The sequence below is a fragment of the Hemiscyllium ocellatum genome, chromosome 8 (genome assembly GCF_020745735.1).
Source record: "Hemiscyllium ocellatum isolate sHemOce1 chromosome 8, sHemOce1.pat.X.cur, whole genome shotgun sequence".
Lineage (NCBI taxonomy): Eukaryota > Metazoa > Chordata > Chondrichthyes > Orectolobiformes > Hemiscylliidae > Hemiscyllium > Hemiscyllium ocellatum.
Window position 1 is genome coordinate 54043147 of NC_083408.1, and position 18988 is coordinate 54062134.

Here is an 18988-nt window from a genome sequence, read left to right on the forward strand (position 1 = left end):
AAATTAACAAAGGGTCATGGTATCAAATGGACAATAGCAACATGGGTTCAAAATTGGCTGAGTCATAGGAAACAAACAGTAATGGTTCATAGACGTTTTTCAGACTGGAGGAAGGTTTGTAGTGGAACTCCCCAGGGATTGGAATTGGGATCTTTGTTTTTCCTGATATGAATTAATGATCCAAATCTTTTTGTACAGGGGACAATTTTAAAATTTAAAGAAAACTCAGAGGAACTGTAAACTGTGAGGAGAACAGTTGTACTCTGAGAGGATATTGATAAGTTGATGAAGTGGGCAGACAGCTGGCAAATGAGTTTCAATGCAGAGAATTATGAGGTGATGCACTATGTTAACAATTATAAAAGGGATGCAGGAGCAAAGGGACCTGCGTATATTTGTGCATAGTTCATTAAAGATGACAGGAAAAGTGGGAATAGCAATTCATAAAACATGTCATGTCCTCAGCTTTATTAAGAGAGGCATAGAGTACAAGAGGAAGGAGGTGATGTTAAATTTGCAATGTGGGTGCCACATTTAATCAAAGATGCAAATACATGGGAGAGACTGCAGAAGCCGTTTATAAGAACGGTTTCAGGAATGAGATACTTAATTATGAGGATAGACTTAAGAAGCTGGAACTGTTATCCTTGAAGAGAAAGTTGAGAGGAGGTAAGGTAATGATTTTCAAAATCATGAGTAGGCTAGATAAAGTACCTAAAAAGAACAAGAATGAGAGGATATTTACATGGTGATGTGCGTAAGAAGCAAGGTAATGTTAGAAAAAAAAGTTTTCACAAGAGAATCTGGAATGAACTTCCCAGAAATGTGGTGTGGGCAGGTTCAACCGAGGCATTCAAGAGGGCTTTGAATGGTTATTTGGATAGAAATAGTATACAAGGGTCTGGGGAAAGATCAAGAGTCTGGCATTATTTTATGCTGCTTGTTTGAAGTGTTGGCATAGACACTACAGGCTGAATGACCTCCTGCTGCACCATAACAATTTTGTGATTCAGGGTATGTACTAGCATGAATGGAAACTCATTTCCAAAACAAATGGAAATGGTGAGAAGATATTGCACAGCAGATGCCACCACTGGAGATCACCAAGGAAATATCAGTGATGCAATACTAAATGGATCAACGTTACAGGACCAAGATTACAACAACTCAATTAGATTGAAGTTTGAAAGTAAAATGAGAATGATACAAGTCCTGACATTCTAAAGAAGGCATACATCAGATTACCATCTGCAAATCTCCTAGAAATCAAATTTGATAAAGTGTTTGAATCCATTAGATTGATTTTAGAACTATGCAGTAAAGGGTTAAAACTCATACAGGTAACACAATTCAGTGCATATATCTGACTGCTATTTCCAAAACAGGCTTTAAATGTAGATTAGGATGAAAAGAATATAGAATGTTGATGTCCCAATTTTGCATTGTCACTTAGTTGACTTTGTGACTAATGCTCACAGTATACAAGAGATATAAAATATTATTCATGTTACTTCCTTGTGGTGAGAAACTGTCATTATAATGAAAGTATGCACTGTTGATTTTCATATCAATATCTGATTTTAATAGTTGAGACTTTCATGGACTGAAATAGCTTAAAAAAGGAAAATTTGACCAAGTAGCTGATCAGTTGACCACAGGCCAACCATGCTGTTTGAAATGAAGCAATTGAAAAAAGAAAATGTATCCTGGTTTTTATTACACAGAATTTGAATACGAGTAAAGAAATTAGCCTTGGTGAGACCATACTTCGGAGTACTGTATGGAGTTTTGCTCTCCTTACCCATGATATACATGCCATTGAGGGAGTACTACGAAGGTTAACTGAATTACTTCATAGAATGAAGGAATTATCCTCTCAGGAAAGATTAAAGATTAGACAGGAGTTTCCAAAGAACGAGGGGTGATCTCTTTCAAACATACAAAACTCTTAGAGAATTGACCTGGTAAATGCAGAAAGGACATCTTGTCTGGCAGGAGAGGAGGTAAAAAACAGGGGACAGAGTCTCAGAACAAGAAATAGGTCATTTAAGAATTAGGTGAGTTTTTTTTCCACTAAGGTGAAGCTTTGGAAATCTCTATCTCGGGGTTGTGAAGCGTTGTTTGTTGGCTCAAGACTAAGATTTCTACACTTAAAAATCTCAAGGGATGTAGGGATAGTGCAGGAAAACAATGCAGTTGCAGGGTCAAAGAGCTGAATGACCTCCTCTCACTCCTTTTTTCTCATGTTCTCTTGAAAAAATAAAATTAGTATTAATATTTTTATTAAAAGACAAACTCATCAGGTGTGAAGAAACACTCATATCCCCTTATAATTTGCACCTCTGTGATTTGTTTTTTGTGTTGGAATTAAAAGATGTCACCTGCAATTGCCAAGCTTTGAAATAACGAACACAGACATTGAAATACATAAACCAGCTTTATTTCAAGGAATTGCTTTCAGCAGTTGGATGGATTTGTGATTGCAGAAAGTTCTTTCACACTATCTCAAAAGGTTAAAGCACCTGGTGACAATACAAATTAAGCAGGAACATCCAGACACCAAGAACTTAGCGAAATCTACAGTATTCACTGTTACGGAGGATACAAGACATCACCCATGGTCGCAGGTTAACATCTTTATGTTTCACGGACAACCTAAGAACTTTAAATAGCCTGTTCCCTCATATTCCTTTTGTACCATACACTTTAAAATTATAGCTTTGTATTTATGCCTAATTTATTATTTTTCTCAGAATTTGCGGATAATAAAATTGCTCTTGCACTCAAAGTTTGTATATGGTTCCTTATAGACAGATATTGGCAACCCCACTTCATGAAAGAGGTATAGCCGCATGCAAAAAGAACATGAGATCTTTATTGGGGCCAATTAATGAGGTTGAAAAAGAGGCAGCTGATTCACCACTCAACCTAGCTTGAATAGTGATGAGGAGGTGCAGGTGTTGGACTGGGGTGGACAAAGTTAAAAATCATAACACCAGGTTTGTAGCTCAGGTTGAGGTTCTGGATGCAGATTTGCTCGCTGAGCTGGAAGGTTCATTTTCAGACGTTCCGTCACCATACTAGGTAATACCTTCAGTGAGCCTCCAGATGAAGCACTGCTGATGATTCCTGCTTTCTATTTATATGTTTGGGTTTTTTTGGGTTGGTGATGTCATTTCCTGTGGATGTAGGTTTGCTCCTGAGCTGAAAGGTTCATTTTCAGACATTACGTCACCATACTAGGTAACATCTTCAGTGAGCCTCCAGACGAAGCACTGCTGATGATTCCTGCTTTCTATTTATATATTTGGGTTGGTGATGTCATTTTCATCAGCAGTGCTTCGTCCGGAGGCTCACTGAAGATGCCACCTAGTATGGCGACAGAATGTCTGTAAATGAAACTTCCAGCTCAGCGAGCAAACCTACATCCAGTACCAGGTTATCGTCCAACAGGTTTATTTGGAGGTACTAGCTTTTAGAGTGTTGCTCCTTTGTCAGGTATCTGGTAGGGCAGGATCATAAGATACAGAATTTATCACATAAGATAAAAGTGTCATGCAACTTAAATGATATATTGAATAAACCAAAATTGCTGTTAAGTCTTCCAAATTTTAGAATGGGTTGCAGGTTTTGATTCATTAATATATAAATCCCAGAACTTCTTTCAATTCACATTCCCAAGATAACTTAAAGGTTTTATTTTTAAAAAGTGACATCGCAGTTCAGTTAATACATTAACTGTGGGAGGTTAGCATCTGTATGTATTCCAACCTCGAGTCAGACTGGTTCTACAGAGGTTGAAATACAAACTGATTCTAACCTCACACTACTGATGTATTGCCTGAGCTGAGATGTCATTGTTTTTCTTAAAACCTGAAGTCATCTCACGAATATGACTTAAAAGAAGTTCTGGGATTTAACATATTAATGAATCGAAACCTGCAACCCATTCTAAAACCTGAAAGACTTAATAGCAATCTAGGTTTGTTCAATATATCATTTCAGTTGCATGAAACTGTGACGTTGTGCTAGAAATTCAGTGACTCTGCCCCACTAGCTACCTGACGAAGGAGCAGCGCTCCGAAAGTTAGTACCTCCAAATAAAACTGTTGGACTATAATCTGGAGTTGTGTGATTTTAGCTTGAACAAGAAAGCTTTCCAGAAGTATTGAGTAGATGAGAAGTTAGGCAGTATTTCTATGTTTTTCTTTCTATTCTCTTAGAAAACAATTCCACAGTCAATATATTGTTTAATTTAAAAACAAGCATTTAATCACATTCCTAGGGCAAAGGTTCATTTGTCTATGACTAAAGATAACTGCAAAGAGTAAAACTTTGTTATAGATGACTCAGGATAACCAGAGGCAAAAACCACAGGCTGCATTTTACATTGACTGCCAGCAGATTGATGACAGAGGGCTCAATATTCTGCAGGTAACCTTCCCCCATCACCCTACCTATCATTGACCATCCGAAGGTTTATAGGTAACGTAAGTCATCAGGTGACCCACTCCTGAGCCGACGGGGGGGTGGGTAGAATGAACCCTATATAGTGCAGAAGGTCCAGCAGCTTCAGTTACTCAAGTTGGTGCTGGGAAAGTGGAGTTAATCTCCTTTGCAAGTCCCCTGAACCCAAAGGAGGCAGGCTCCGCCCAAACCAAAGTTGATACTTCCCATTTGCCCTCTTGAATCAGTTCTGTATCCCCCTTCCTAGCCTGGCTCAGGATACACAGGACTTACTGCTTAGTCTACATTCTTTTCATTGAGACTGCTTGTAGTGTCAGCAGTGGCCTGTGTGGAATGCAAGACTGCCAGTCATTCAGGTGGCATGGTGTTCTCTGAAGTAGCACTTCTATGATCAATGTGTAGATCTGGGCTTACTGCAATTAACACAACTCCAAGCAATAAATTAATGCAAACAGCAGGATTGCAGCCAGGACCACCATGAGGTGTTGAAAGTAAGGAACATGGGACCTCAAAATTAAGTCTGAGTTTAAAGTTACACACAAACGTAATGATGAAAAAACCACAAGGCAATGAGAAATATGTGATTCAAGTTATAAAGAGATTGGGTGCATTCAATCTGTGGAGAAGTTAGTATTCTTAACAACAGTAACTTTATACATGAAATAAGGCAAGTAAAATACCACAGATGAACAGGTTCAAACAAACCACAGTAACATTAACTGATTTTAAAAGAAGCTTACAACTAACCACTAGCAGGTTTTGGCTTTAAATATCAATACAATCGGTTGCTGCATTTTTGCTCCCAGTAAGCCAACATTTCAAAGTAAAATCATTAAGTTAACGGAAACACACATCTGGCCAGGTATCATTCATAGCGAGAAGACAGGATTAATGTTAGGTCTTGTGACCTTCCGTCATCAATATTCAGCGATGAGTTTGTTGAACCCAAACTCAGTCTTCACTCTCTGCCACGTCGCACTTAGCATGGAAGGTGCGCTAACCTGCTACACTATGTCCACTTGACCTCAAGCCCTGGCTTCGGCAGAATGAGAATACTGTAGTTGGGTTTTCTGTTCCTTCTCCTTCCCACGTAGCAGACATTTTTTGCTTGTGCCCAATACTAACACTGAGCGAAACTCCAACACCTCCCGTCGGCGCAAGTGGGTGGAGCAACGGTCACATTGCTGCTCGCGCGCCCTCACGCTGCGTCATCGCGCCCGACCCGGTACGTGCTGGCGTCAGGACGCCGAGCCAGGTCGCCGTTGGAAGGGACGCTGTCGTCGCGGCCCCGGCTCCCGTATCGTGTCGTTGTTTGCGGAGGGGGCAGGGACGGAGAAGAGAGTAGCGGACGGCAGGGGCGAGTTTGCTTTAGTAGCCTAAATAGCAGCAAAAGTTGTGCCGACGGTATCCGCCATTTCAGCTCATTTGGATTTGGATTTGTCCTCAGTTAAGAGGAAGGAGGAGAGATTAAGAAAAACTTGGTTCCCCGAGCTGAGCCGCTGTAGACTTGTATGTCTGTTATTTTTAATGGAAATTGTTCAGATGGAGAGAGTTGAAAAATTACAATAAATTGGAGAAGAAGCGGCAGTGGGAGCGTGAGAGCGAATCACTGCCCTGTTAATCCTGGTTTGCCGAGGTGGAGGAGTGAGTCGGGCCGTGCCAGGCCAGGCCAGGCCGCCGAGAACCTGGCAGCGACCATGTTGGGTAAGGGGAAATTCCGGATACAATGGAGGGATCGTCAGCTTGGGGGTGGGGTGAGGAGGTTAATAGGAACACTTGGCAACCAACCTCCTCCTTCTCAACTCTCCCAGTGTCGCAATTGTTTTAAAGCATTGATTTTGTCTGTTGCTTTATAGTTCCCCCCCCTCCCCCTTTCAGTTGGAGGAGTGGTGATGGTGGTGGGGAGCGGCGGAGAGGGCAGTATGATCCGTTCTTCAACTGTACAGATTAAAATGTTCTAAAACAGTTTAAAGAATTATAGATCTAGCAAAATGGTGATGTAACTGATTTAGAATTCGCGTTTATTTGATTCATAAAAATATAGCAGAAGGATTCTGGATTTTTGCTTATCCTGGGGGAGGGTGCTAGGCCTGTTGAAGATGCCTGCAGGAGATGACATTGGAATGCCCAGTGCTAAGTAAATTGAGATTTTTATTTTTGCTGCCTTTAAATCATGTTCCTTAAAATGGTCGAAAAGCGAATCTGAGAAATGTTAAGTGTCATTTATGCACTCTGATTTTATTTGATCTCTTATTCTGATCGGGTCAAATCTGTCATCGTTAGTCCCGTGAAATGATGCAAGGTATTTTTATAAATTATTATACACTAGGTTGAATAATGCACAGAGAAGCCGATGGAATTTTTATATTTTGTCTGCGGTGAAATTGCCGCAGCAGTCCGTGTAATTTATAATCTGAGGCTCGTTAGTTCGTCCAGTATTATAGTTTTTTTGGTAGTTTGTTCCATAATCTGAATCTAACAAATGGGGAAAATTTAAGTGATGAATTTACAGTGCATGTAAATTGGATCTGTACAAAACTAAAAGGGAATTCGTAATCGCTTCCCTCCCCAAAAATGGGAAAATCAAGACGTCTGGCTATCTCAGATAATTATTGACTATAACTATTCTCTGTGTGCTTATGTATTTTCAGTTATCACAAGTTTGGAACGTTCAAATAAAAACCTAAATGGGCTTTTCAGTATTTACTAACAAGTGATAATGTAATTAAAATGTTATTAAGTGCAATGGAAATTCCATTGTAATGCTTTATTATACTTTTTATTATTTGAGTCTTTAAAGGTTAATTTGGATTTGTTTTGCCTGACTGCTCTGGACCTGTTAGTTGAATAGAGGATTGTATTTTCACATGTCACAGCAACATCAGATGTACGTTGAAGCAATGCAAAAAATGAACAATCGAGTTGTTAGCTGTAAAGTTTGTTCAGGGCTTGTTGCAGAAATTAGCTAAGTTTCATGCACTTATTTATCCAATTGACATTGAATAGATGTTCTTATCTAATGACTTTGTTCTTTGACACCATCATTTTACTGAATTGTTTGCACTTTTCAGCTAATTGTGTTGTTTGTTTTAAACAGAAATTAAATTTTGAGAAGCTATGGATAAAAATAAAATTGAGGACCAAATGCATTTTCGATGAGATGGAATTGAAGTTGACGGGTCCTGAGCAGATGCACTTTGTCTGGGGTCACTACAGAATAAGAAGCACTTTCCAATGCTGTCTTGAAATGTAATGGGATGAGTGGAGAAATATGATGGCAAAAAACAAAGAACTGCGTCCCCCAACGTATAATATTAGTGTGGTGGGACTATCTGGAACAGAGAAGGAGAAAGGTACAAGTGGTGTTGGAAAGTCTTGTTTGTGCAATCGATATGTGCACCCAAAAGCTGATGATTATTACCCAGAGCATACCTCAGTACTCAGCACGATTGACTTTGGAGGCCGTGTTGTCAACAATGACCATTTTCTGTTCTGGGGTGATGTAAATCACACAAGTGAAGAAGGAACTGAATATAAAGTACAAATAATTGAACAGACTGAATTTATTGATGACCAAACTTTTCTGCCTCATCGAAGCACAAATTTACAACTATATATAAAACGAGCAGCTGCATCAAAATTGCAGTCAGCAGAGAAGTTGATGTATATTTGTACTGATCAGTTGGGTTTGGAGCAAGACTTTGAGCAAAAGCAGATGCCAGATGGAAAACTGACCATTGATGGCTTCCTCTTATGCATTGACGTAAGTAAAGGTTGCAATAGGAAATTTGATGATCAGCTTAAGTTTGTAAATAATCTTGTTGCTCAGTTGGCTAAAACAAAAAAACCTGTTGTTATAGCAGCAACAAAATGTGATGAATGCGTTGATCACTACCTACGGGAGGTGCAGGCTTTTGCAACAAATAAGAAGAATATGCCTGTGGTGGAAACGTCAGCCCGTTTTCATGTGAATGTGGATTTGTGTTTTGCTACCTTAATCCAGTTATTGGATAAGACACGGGGCAAACCGAAGATTATTCCATATCTGGATGCTTATAAGCAGCAGAGACAACTTGTTGCTTCAGCGACAGACAAGTTTGAAAAGTTAATTGTTCAGGCAGTAAAAGATTATCATTCAGAGTGGAAAGCTGTGAGTAATAAGTTGAAAAACCACCCTGATTATGAAGAGTACATAACTTTGGAGGGGTCAAAGAAGGCAAAAAATACTTTTTCTAAGCACATTGAGCAACTCAAACAGGAACATATTAAAAAGCGACGGGAAGAATATATAGCTTTATTACCAAAAGCCCTGAATGCGTTGCTTCCCGAGCTTGAAGAAATTGAGCACTTGACCTGGTCGGAAGCTCAAAGTGTTTTGGAACAAAGGTCTGACTTTCCACTCTGGTTTATTGTACTAGAAAAAACACCATGGGATGAAACTGGCCACATTGATAATATGAATGATAAAAGACTTCCCTTTGATCTGCTTAGTACATCAGAAGGAGAAAAAGTATACCACAATCATGTGCAACATTTAATTTCTGAGAGGAGAAGGATTGAAATGAAGGAGAAGTTTAAAAAACATCTTGAAAAGGTACAATTCATTACACCTGGTAAGCCCTGGGAGGAGGTTTTGTGCTTTGTCATGGACAATGAAGCTTTTAAATTCATAACTGATGCTGACCGTCGAGAGGTTTATAGTAGACATCAACAAGAAATAGTTGAAAAAGCAAAAGAAGAATTCCAAGAAATGCTTTTTGAACACTCTGAACTTTTTTATGATCTGGATCTTAATGCAACACCCAAAATGAGTGAAATCAATACTGTTCTGAGTGAAGAACCAAGGTACAGAGCTTTACAAAAGCTTGCACCGGATCGGGAATCTCTGTTACTAAAGCACATAGGATTTGTGTATCATCCAACTAAAGAAACCTGTCTAAGTAGCCAAAATTGCATGGACGCTAAAGTAGAACAGTTGCTTTCTACTAATCTGATAGAGTTTGACAACAACCGGCCAAACACATATCAGGATAGTGCCAATATTGACAAACTTAACCTTGTTCTCTTGGGTCGGGATGGGCTTGCACAAGAACTAGCCAATGAGATTCGAGCTCAATGTACCGATGATGAGTACACTTTGGATGGTAAGATTTATGAACTGGACCTTCAACCAATTGATCTTAACACTTTTGTGATGTCTGGCTTAACATTGACCAATCAACCTCATGGATATTTCTGTGTCTACAATTCTACAGAGTCATTTAGTGGGTTGGCAGATTGCATAGAACGAATAAGAAGTGAAACACCCCCTAACAGGAAGGGCAGGATTATAACCAATCTTCCATTTACACTAATATTATCAAACCAGAGAGACATTGGTTGCAAGAACTTGCCTATTTTAAAACTACAAGGGCAGCAACTTGCTAATAAATTACAGTGTCCTTTTGTTGATGTACCTTCTGGAACCTATACTCGCAAATTTCATGAATTACAAATAAAACAAGCTCTTCGAGGACTTCTTGATGCATTGAAACACAATTTGAATATTGTTAGTCCCTTGCCCAACAATAAAGATCCATCAGAAGCTGACTTGAGAATTGTCATGTGTGCCATGTGTGGAGATCCGTTTAATGTTGACATAATTCTTTCACCGTTTTTGGAATCACAGTTTTGTAGTGCTACTCAACCTGGTCACAACAACTCACTCCTTCTGGAGAAGATTATTGGTGAAAAACGCAAACGAATTCAGATTACAATACTTTCATATCACTCATCGATTTGTGTTAGGAAGGATGAGTTAGTACATGGATATATCCTAGTTTATTCAGCAAAACGAAAGGCATCCATGGCAATGCTCCGTGCATTTTTGGCTGAAGTTCAAGATGTTATTCCAGTTCAGCTTGTGGCAGTTACTGACAGTCAAGCTGACTTTTTTGAAAGTGAAGCAATTAAGGAGCTGATGACGGAGGGTGAGCATATAGCAACTGAGATATCTGCAAAGTTCACTGCTATATATTCTTTATCACAGTATCATCGACAGACAGAAGTATTTACGCCATTCTTCAGCGATGTTCTTGAGAAGAAAAATAGCATTGAAAATTCGTATATATATGATAGTACTAGAGAATCCGCAAATGTTAGTGAAGACCTTTCTTTATCTCCTCGGGCAAGTTCTCCAGCTTATAATTATTATCCAGATTCTGAAGATGACAATGAAGCACCTCCACCTTATAGCCCTATTGGGGATGAGGTACAGTTGCTTCCATCATCAAGTGATCGTTCCAAACATCGACCAGATTTTGAAGGAACTGAGTATCCAGTTCATAGCAGTCCAGTTGTTAATCATGATAACCATAAAGTGCCTCCACCTATTAAACCTAAACCTGCTATTTTGAGGCATGATGTGAGAAAACTTGATCCAAATCTTGTAAAAACTATTGAACAGGTTATTGGTAAGAATCCAAAGAGACACAATCGTGGACCTTTTGGCTATCTGGATGATTTAGATCCATCTGATAATTATTCTGCTCCAAAAGATGCTGTATTTAAACCCAAAGTGGATGATGAAATATATTCAACTCCCCAGGACTCTAAGAATCCCAAGATTGCAAGAAAGCCAAATTTGATTGGGGGAAATAATTCTCAAGGTGAGGAAGAAAATGGATTAATTGATAGATCATCAAAGCCACCAATAACACGGAAGCCTTCAAAATATAAATACAAATCTAAGACACTTTTTAGAAAGGCTAGACTATACTACAGAAGGAGAGAGCGCTTTGAAGTTAGTGATGATGAAACCGTGCCTTCTTCCTCACGAAAACCAAAGAAAGGAAAAAATCATCGTGGAAGTGAGGAAGATCCTTTACTGTCCCCAGAAAATTGTGGGAAAGCAGGCATTGATAACCCTGCTATTGCATCTGATCCAGAAGTTGATGATTTAAGGAGGCATAGAAAAGACAAGAAGCCAGCAAAACCAAAGTCACAAAAACCAAACAAAAAGGTAAGTTTTTTTCATTTATGTTTGTATTATTTGCATGCCATTGTGTTTTTCAAATAATGGTCTGACCTGATTGTTCAGATGTCTGAATCTTTGTTTTGAATAATAATTGCATTGACCCATCATTATGCATCACTTAACTTGTTTTATAAAGGAAATTTTGATGGTGTTAATCAAAAAGTAACTAAATTGCAAAATAAACCTGGCCTGGAGCTAAAATAAGTGCAAAATACTGCAATGCTGGAAATGTGAAATAAACATTGAAAACGCTTAAGAAACTTAGCAGATCTGGCAGTATCTGCTCCGATGTTGCTCAGCCTGCTGAGTTTCTCTAGCATTCTTGAGTGTGTAATTAAGTTATTTATCAGGAGACTATTTTCAATTTCAGGTCCAGCTGGTCCCATTTGCTGTCCTCTCGCCCTGTTCCCCATGTGCTTGTAGATGTAAGCCCAGGAAGTTGCGTGACATTGATTCAGATGTCAGTTTTCCAAGTATCTTGTTTTCAGTGGCTCTCTTTGATTAGCTGTCTGTCTAATTTGGAATACCTATAAACCTTTGAAGGAAGTATTTTCGAAAATTAATTTGAGCTTCATTGACATATACTTTTAAATCAAAGAAATACTTTGTATTACAAAAGTTAAAGTTGATGCCATTCTGACGACTAATATATACAGTACAATGCTTTACAGATGTGCTGGAAGGGAAATGGCATTTTAATTTGTGGAAATTCAGTCATCGGGCTGGGGAGGCATAGTGATAGGAAGCAGTAAATTGTCAAGAAAGGTAACTTGTGCAGAATATGCCAATCATGAAAGGTTTGTAAAATCATGATTTAGTATCTAATTGTCTGTTTCTGATCCGTCTGAGCACTGTGTGCAGAAAGGTAATTGATTTAATATTTTAACTTTCTATAATGATACATGAAATGTTCAATTTGGTCATTTTATAATTATTACTCTTCAAAGGGACAGAAACCTACTTTACCGCCAAGAAGAAATTGGGACAGCAATTACTTTGGAGTGCCTCTTGAAGACGTGGTTACTCCTGATCATCCTGTACCACATTTTATTGAAAGATGTGTGGAGTACATTGAATCTACAGGTAGGACCTATATAATACGTTTGAATTCAAGTCTAACAATATCTGTAAAATATTTTAGATTCCTTGTTTGGACACAAGGAAGATATTTTAGCTACTGGCTTATTGATACTACTAAACTATTGCCCAATCTTTGTAAGAAAGCTTTTCAACTTTTTGCTTTTGACTATATATCCTGTTTCCCTTGAAAGATCTGGTATGATCTTGGCTGATGGTAATAACTGGGCATGTCAGTATTTAGAATGAAACATGGCTTGATAGATCATATGTTTTAGTTTGCAGTTCAGTTATCAGGATGGTTAGTCACTGAACATATTCACTGGGGCTGCCAATGTTCTTTAACACTGAGTGTATTTGAACCAAAGGAATAAACAAAGCTATTTGTGCCAGTGTAGAAAGATCATTACATAATCAAGAAAAATGAAGATTCAACTTCTTTTCTGGGTGCTTTACAGATACTCCACAAACATCTTTGCTGTTCTGAGGGCCTGGATCATATTTTGGTTTTGATAGCCAGGAAACTGCTATGAGCTCTCTCAACTTGGAAATTCAAACTAGCAATCTAATAAACTAACAAAAAGCCTTTATTTTGTGAAACTGATTTTCTGCTTGGATGAAACTACTAAACTGAAACTAGATTCTCTTGAACTGAATTCAAGCTGCCAGTGGGCCTTGTTGTTTTGTGTTTGTCATAAAACTGAACACTCTAAACAGTTCAGCAATTAACTTCAGAGATAGTTTTCTAAGCATTTAACTTAACTTCCAAGAAAGCTTGTGATTTATATATTTAGTTCAATGTTCCAAATGACTTTGACTTTTTTGTGACAAAGAACTTAACATCTCAGAACTGGAATCAAAACACATATTAAAATTTGTATTTCTAAATAATAAATACCTTTAACACTAATCTGCTTCTGCTGCCCAATCAAACAATTCCAGATCATTATAACTAGTTGTGTTGAAAAGAAATCTCATTTGCTTCCTGGTCTCTGCCAGGTTATATTCAATTTGTGCCCTCCTAGTTACTGTCCCACTTACCAGTTTCTTCTTCCTTACACTCCTCATAATTTTGCATCTCTGTATTTAATCTCCCCTTTGCAGCTACTTGGAGGATGACAATCTCAGTTTCTCTAACCTCTCGATATAATTGAAGCTCAGTATCACTATAGTAAATCTCTCTAGTCTCAAAAACAACCCAATGCCATTATTCTCTACTTTCTGTCCCATTGCCAACTTTTATAGCTGTGTTCCCTTTGCTCTTTTAATCTTATCAACTTAAATTTTATTAAGACATTTATTTTGTAGCACTTCGTTAAACACCTTGTCAAAAGTCCATAGATGGAAAACTTCCAATGAAAAGATATCCTCATGCTGTCAGGAAAGTTTTTATTTGTTTGTTTTTGATGCACTCAAATTGATTTTTTGTATTTTAAATTATGCTGTGATGTAGTACAAGATGTTGATACTGTGGAACAAATTATCCCTTGATTTTTCTTGGTTAATTTAATAAAATGAGCATTATCCAAGACATTTTAGCGTACGGTGACAATCGTGGATGGAAGGAAGCTGACTTGTGGTGTTAAGGTTGTGGTATTGGAGTTCATTATGATTTTGCTTATTGTTGTGTTGTCAGTTTTGCGATACTATGATTTTCCAGTTAATAATTGTGCTGATGTAATTAGCTCAAGTGTTATGCCAGTGAAAGCTTTTCTTACTCTTCAAAATCAAGTTAATTTGATGCATGGCACAGCAGGTTTCTATTTGCTTGATTAATTATTAAATGATTATGACTATTGTGATTGCTTTGTGCTAAATGATTGCAGATTTATAAGTAATTCTAATTATTCTGTCTTCTATGGAACATTTTCAAGGATTCCTAGAAATTAGAGTTGTAACATCACAGAAGCAAGTTGTTTAACCCATCATGTCTGTGTTGGCCCTCCAAATAACCAACACACTTGATGTCATTTCCTCATTTCTCTCCATAACAGTGCATCTTTCTTTTCAAAAAATAACCCCATTTCTTCTTATGTGCCTTAACTGAACCTGCTTTCACATCATTCCAGATCTTCACAGCTTTATCCTTTTTCTCCATTGGTTTTTTGGCCAGTGACCTTAAACTCTGTTCTTGATTCTTCTGCCACTGGGAATAGTTTTTTCCTATCTACTTTGCCCAGAACCCTCAATATTCTGAATATCTTCAAAAATCTTCGGTCACCTTTCTCTTCTCCAAGGAGAACTGTCTCAACTTTTCCACATAATTGAAGTTCCTTATTCCTGGAACTGATTTCGTGTATTTTTTTTTGCACTCTTTCTGATGTTGTCACTTCTTTCCTGAGGTGTGGTGCCCAGCACTAGATGCAGTGCTGCAGTTGAAGTAATGTTTTATTCAAGTTAAGCATAACCTCCTTGCTCCAGATACATGGAAGCATCACCACTACAAGAGTATCATTCGAACTACTCATTATCCTTATTTGGACCATAGGAGCATAAAAACATGGTTCTCATGATTCACAATGCTTCCTAGTTTAGCAGTGTCCACAAATATTGACTGTTGGCATTGGGCGCAAAGTTCAATCTTGTTAATATATATCAGGAAAAGCAAGGGACCCAACACTTGAGAATCAAAAAGAGGAATTGCCATTCAGTGCCTTGTGTCAGCGCTGCTATTCAATTAGATCGTGTCAAATTATCTATCTCTGTGCTATTTTCTTGTGGGAGTCCCATATCCATTGATGTCATCAGTATGTCAAAATCCATTGGTCGCTGTCTTGAGTGTACTTAATCACTAAGCTTCCACAGTCTTCTGGGGTGGAGAATTGCAAAGATTTGCCATCCTCTGAATGAAGGAAATTCTTTTCACCTCCAGTCAAGCACAGACAAATGGAGTTTGTTTAGTTTGCGAAACCTGGTCAGTATAGACCAGTTGGACTGAAGGGTCTACTTGTGTGCTGTATCTATAAGCCCTAAATTTTGAAGCTATGTTCCCTGTATCTAGACTCCCCAACTAAAGGAAACATCCTTTCAGTGTACACCCTGGCTGTTCCATTAAGAACTTTGTAAGTTTAATTAAGATCAGCTCTCATTCTTAATTCTTAAATATAGGCCCAATCTCCCTATTCTGTCAGAGGACAATCCTGTCATTCCATGAATTAGCCTGAGGAACCTCTCTGTACCCCCTTTGTCGCAAGTGTATCTTACCTTGGTAATGAGATTAAAAGCTATACTTAATGTTCCAGGTAGTGTCACCGAGGTTAGAGAGAATATAAATAAGTTAACATTACTCATGTGCTTGAATGCTGTTGCGTGAAGGCCAATAGAGCATTCACCATCCTAACCATTTGCCACACTGGCATCACCTAGTTCACTTTGGACATCAGTACTTTGACATTCAAGAATTACTGTGCGTTTTTGTTCCTGCCAAGTAGAGAAGTACACTTTTTCTATGTTGTCTTCCATCTACTTTATCTGCTATCCTACTTACAGAGCCTGTCTAAATCCCCTTGAAATCTCTCATTCCTCCTCGCAACTAATAATCCTATCTAATTTTATGAATATATTACATTTGGCCCACACATTCACATCATTGGCGCCCAAGTACTGATTGCTCACCCACTAATTATAGTCTACTATCCTAAAGAACCCACCTTTTACAAAAAGTGCTAGCTAAATAGATTCTGCTATCCCTCTCTCCAGCCTGCAACATTCTCTTTAACGAATACTGTCTTCTGCTTATTCCTTCCTAACTCTGTTGAGCATATGGCAATCTGTGCCTGTCATGGACCAGTGTTATTTACCACATTATGTTCATTCACATACTTGCACAGTAATCCTAATTTATTATATTTGCCATTTCGAATCATATGCCAGTCTAATGCTGTGTTTCTCTCCCAATATCCTAGTGGTTTCTTCAATATTGCTTTGTGGTTCCCACTTTGCTGAATTAGTTTAAATATAACCCACACACCAAAAAAAACCTAATTACAGTTCAAGGAATTCAGTCCTGGCCTATACATAGTCCATTACCATGAGAGCCAGTCCCAGTACTCCAGGAGTCTAAAACAATCTCTGAAGCACCAGCTTTCCTGCAGGCTTCATATTATCCTTTTTGTTTTTTCGCTGTTGCACAAGTAGCTGGGAATAATCTGGAGACGAATACTTTTGAGATCCAAGTTTGCTAATTTCCTACTTAACCTTGTAAACGCTGGTTGCAGCATGGCACCTTCTTTTCTATGCATGTTGCAAGTACCAATGTTATCATCAATTGCTAGTTGTTCCCGTCTGTCTTCATAATAATAATGTTGACTCTGGCAGGAGGGGACAATGCAGCATCCTGGTCACTTATGGTCTGTGTCTATGATCACAGATATGTCTACTTTCATGTCATCTTTCACTGTTGCGCCTCTCAACCTTGTGTCTCCCTGCACAACCAACCCTCAATTGAAGACTGAATACTGGTTGGAGAGTGGGATGCATTCATGGGGCTCAGACACTGTCCACCTGTTTATTCCTGACTGCCTCTTGACTATCCATTCTGTCTCTATAATTTGGCTTTGCTAGCTAGTGTTATTGACCCAACCCTAATTCCCCCTGAGATGGTGGTCATGAACTGCTAACATCTGTTTGGTGTGGGTACAACAACAGCACTGTTGAGAGAATTCTAGGATGTTGGATGTTGATTAGTGGCAGTAAAGGAATAGTGATATATTTTCAAGTCGGGATGGCAAGTGACTTTGAGAGCAGTTTGTAGGTGATGGCATTTCCATCCATTTGGTGCCCTTATCCTTACAGATGGTAGTATTTGTGGGTTTCAAAGGTTTTGGTGAAGGAGCCTTGCTAAATTTCTGCAGTGCAACTTTGAATTTGGTAGACACTGCTACTGCTGTACAACCTGGGATATTCTAGGCGAAGGTAGTAGGCTGAGACCCCTGCAGGACAAGTGACAAAAGGGAGAAGAGGGCAGCAAAAGAGAATGAGAGGTTGAAAAGGAGAGAAAGGGGAGTGGGGGGAGGGGATTGCAGAAGTGAAGAGAGTGGCTGCGAAGAGGTGAAAGGGTATAAAGGAGTGAAAAGGAGCTGTAAATGGGAGCAAGCAGTTTAAAATTTTTCAGCAAAGAAATACTCAGTTAACCGGGAATCAAGAAAACTGAAAGTCACTAAGGTAATGAATTCCTCAGCTTAAGCCTGCAAATGTTCATGAGATAATATATAGGAAATAAGTAGTGGAAGGCAATGCAATGAACAATTTGCAACCGGATAACAACATAGACCACGTTTATTTCTCAGTGATTTGCACTTGTGTATTATCACATCTCAAAGCATTTCACACATAGTGAACCACTTGAGATGCAGTTACACTATTAGCAACAATCATGCAAGCAATTAACTTTAACCCTACCACTCTGCAATTGGTGAGTTTTAAGGTGATGGATTTCGATATATGGAAGTGTGTTTTAAGAAAAAGCTTAATTAATGTTTTTCTTGTGTATATAGTTTTAGGTTTAATGAAAGGTTGGGTTTAGAGGGATATGCTGCAAATGTGTTGCTGGTCAAAGCACAGCAGGTTAGGCAGCATCTCAGGAATAGAGAATTCGACGTTTCGAGCATAAGCCCTTCATCAGGAATAAGAGAGAGAGAGCCAAGCAGGCTGAGATAAAAGGTAGGGAGGAGGGACTAGGGGGAGGGGCGATGGAGGTGGGATAGGTGGAAGGAGGTCAAGGTGAGGGTGATAGGCCGGAGTGGGGTGGGGGCGGAGAGGTCAGGAAGAGGATTGCAGGTTAGGAGGGCGGTGCTGAGTTGAGGGAACCGACTGAGACAAGGTGGGGGGAGGGGAAATGAGGAAGCTGGAGAAATCTGAATTCATACCTTGTGGTTGGAGGGTTCCCAGGCGGAAGATGAGGCGCTCCTCCTCCAGCCGTCGTGTAGTTGTGTTCTGCCGGTGGAGGAGTCCAAGGACCTGCATGTCCTCGGTGGAGTGGGAGGGGGAGTTAAAGTGTTGAGCCACGGGGTGATTGGGTTGGTTGGTTCGGGCGGCCCAGAGGTGTTCTCTGAAGCGTTCCGCAAGTAAGCGGCCTGTCTCCCCAATATAGAGGAGGCCACATCGGGTGCAGCGGATGCAATAGATGATGTGTGTGGAGGTACAGGTGAACTTGTGGTGGATATGGAAGGATCCCTTGGGGCCTTGGAGGGAAGTGAGTGTGGAGGTGTGGGCGCAAGTTTTACATTTCCTGCGGTTGCAGGGGAAGGTGTCTTCCTTTCCCGCCGCAACTCAAAGCCCTCCGCTTCTTCCTTTCCCGCCGCAACTCAAAGCCCTCCGCTTCTTCCTTTCCCGCCGCACCAACCAGTACCCTTCCACTGACACCCTCCTTCGACTGACTGAACTGGTCCTCACCCTGAATAACTTCTCTTTTCAATCCTCCCACTTCCT

The 18988-nt window shown here is 39.3% G+C and overlaps 1 protein-coding gene across 2 annotated transcripts in view; it reads left to right on the plus strand.

Moving 5' to 3' along the window:
• The first annotated feature begins 5714 nt into the window (after positions 1–5714).
• The window catches only part of arhgap5 (Rho GTPase activating protein 5), a 76589-nt gene continuing 63315 nt past the window's right edge, over positions 5715–18988 (plus strand). The window contains exons 1-3 of one of the 2 annotated variants that reach the window (XM_060829046.1): positions 5715–6171; positions 7565–11467; positions 12430–12565. In XM_060829046.1, the coding sequence (XP_060685029.1) occupies positions 7739–11467; positions 12430–12565 (3865 nt within the window). In that variant the 5' untranslated portion in view covers positions 5715–6171; positions 7565–7738. Of the gene's footprint in view, positions 6172–6559; positions 6605–7564; positions 11468–12429; positions 12566–18988 lie in introns of those variants that run through there. The other variant, XM_060829047.1, reaches the window with a different exon arrangement.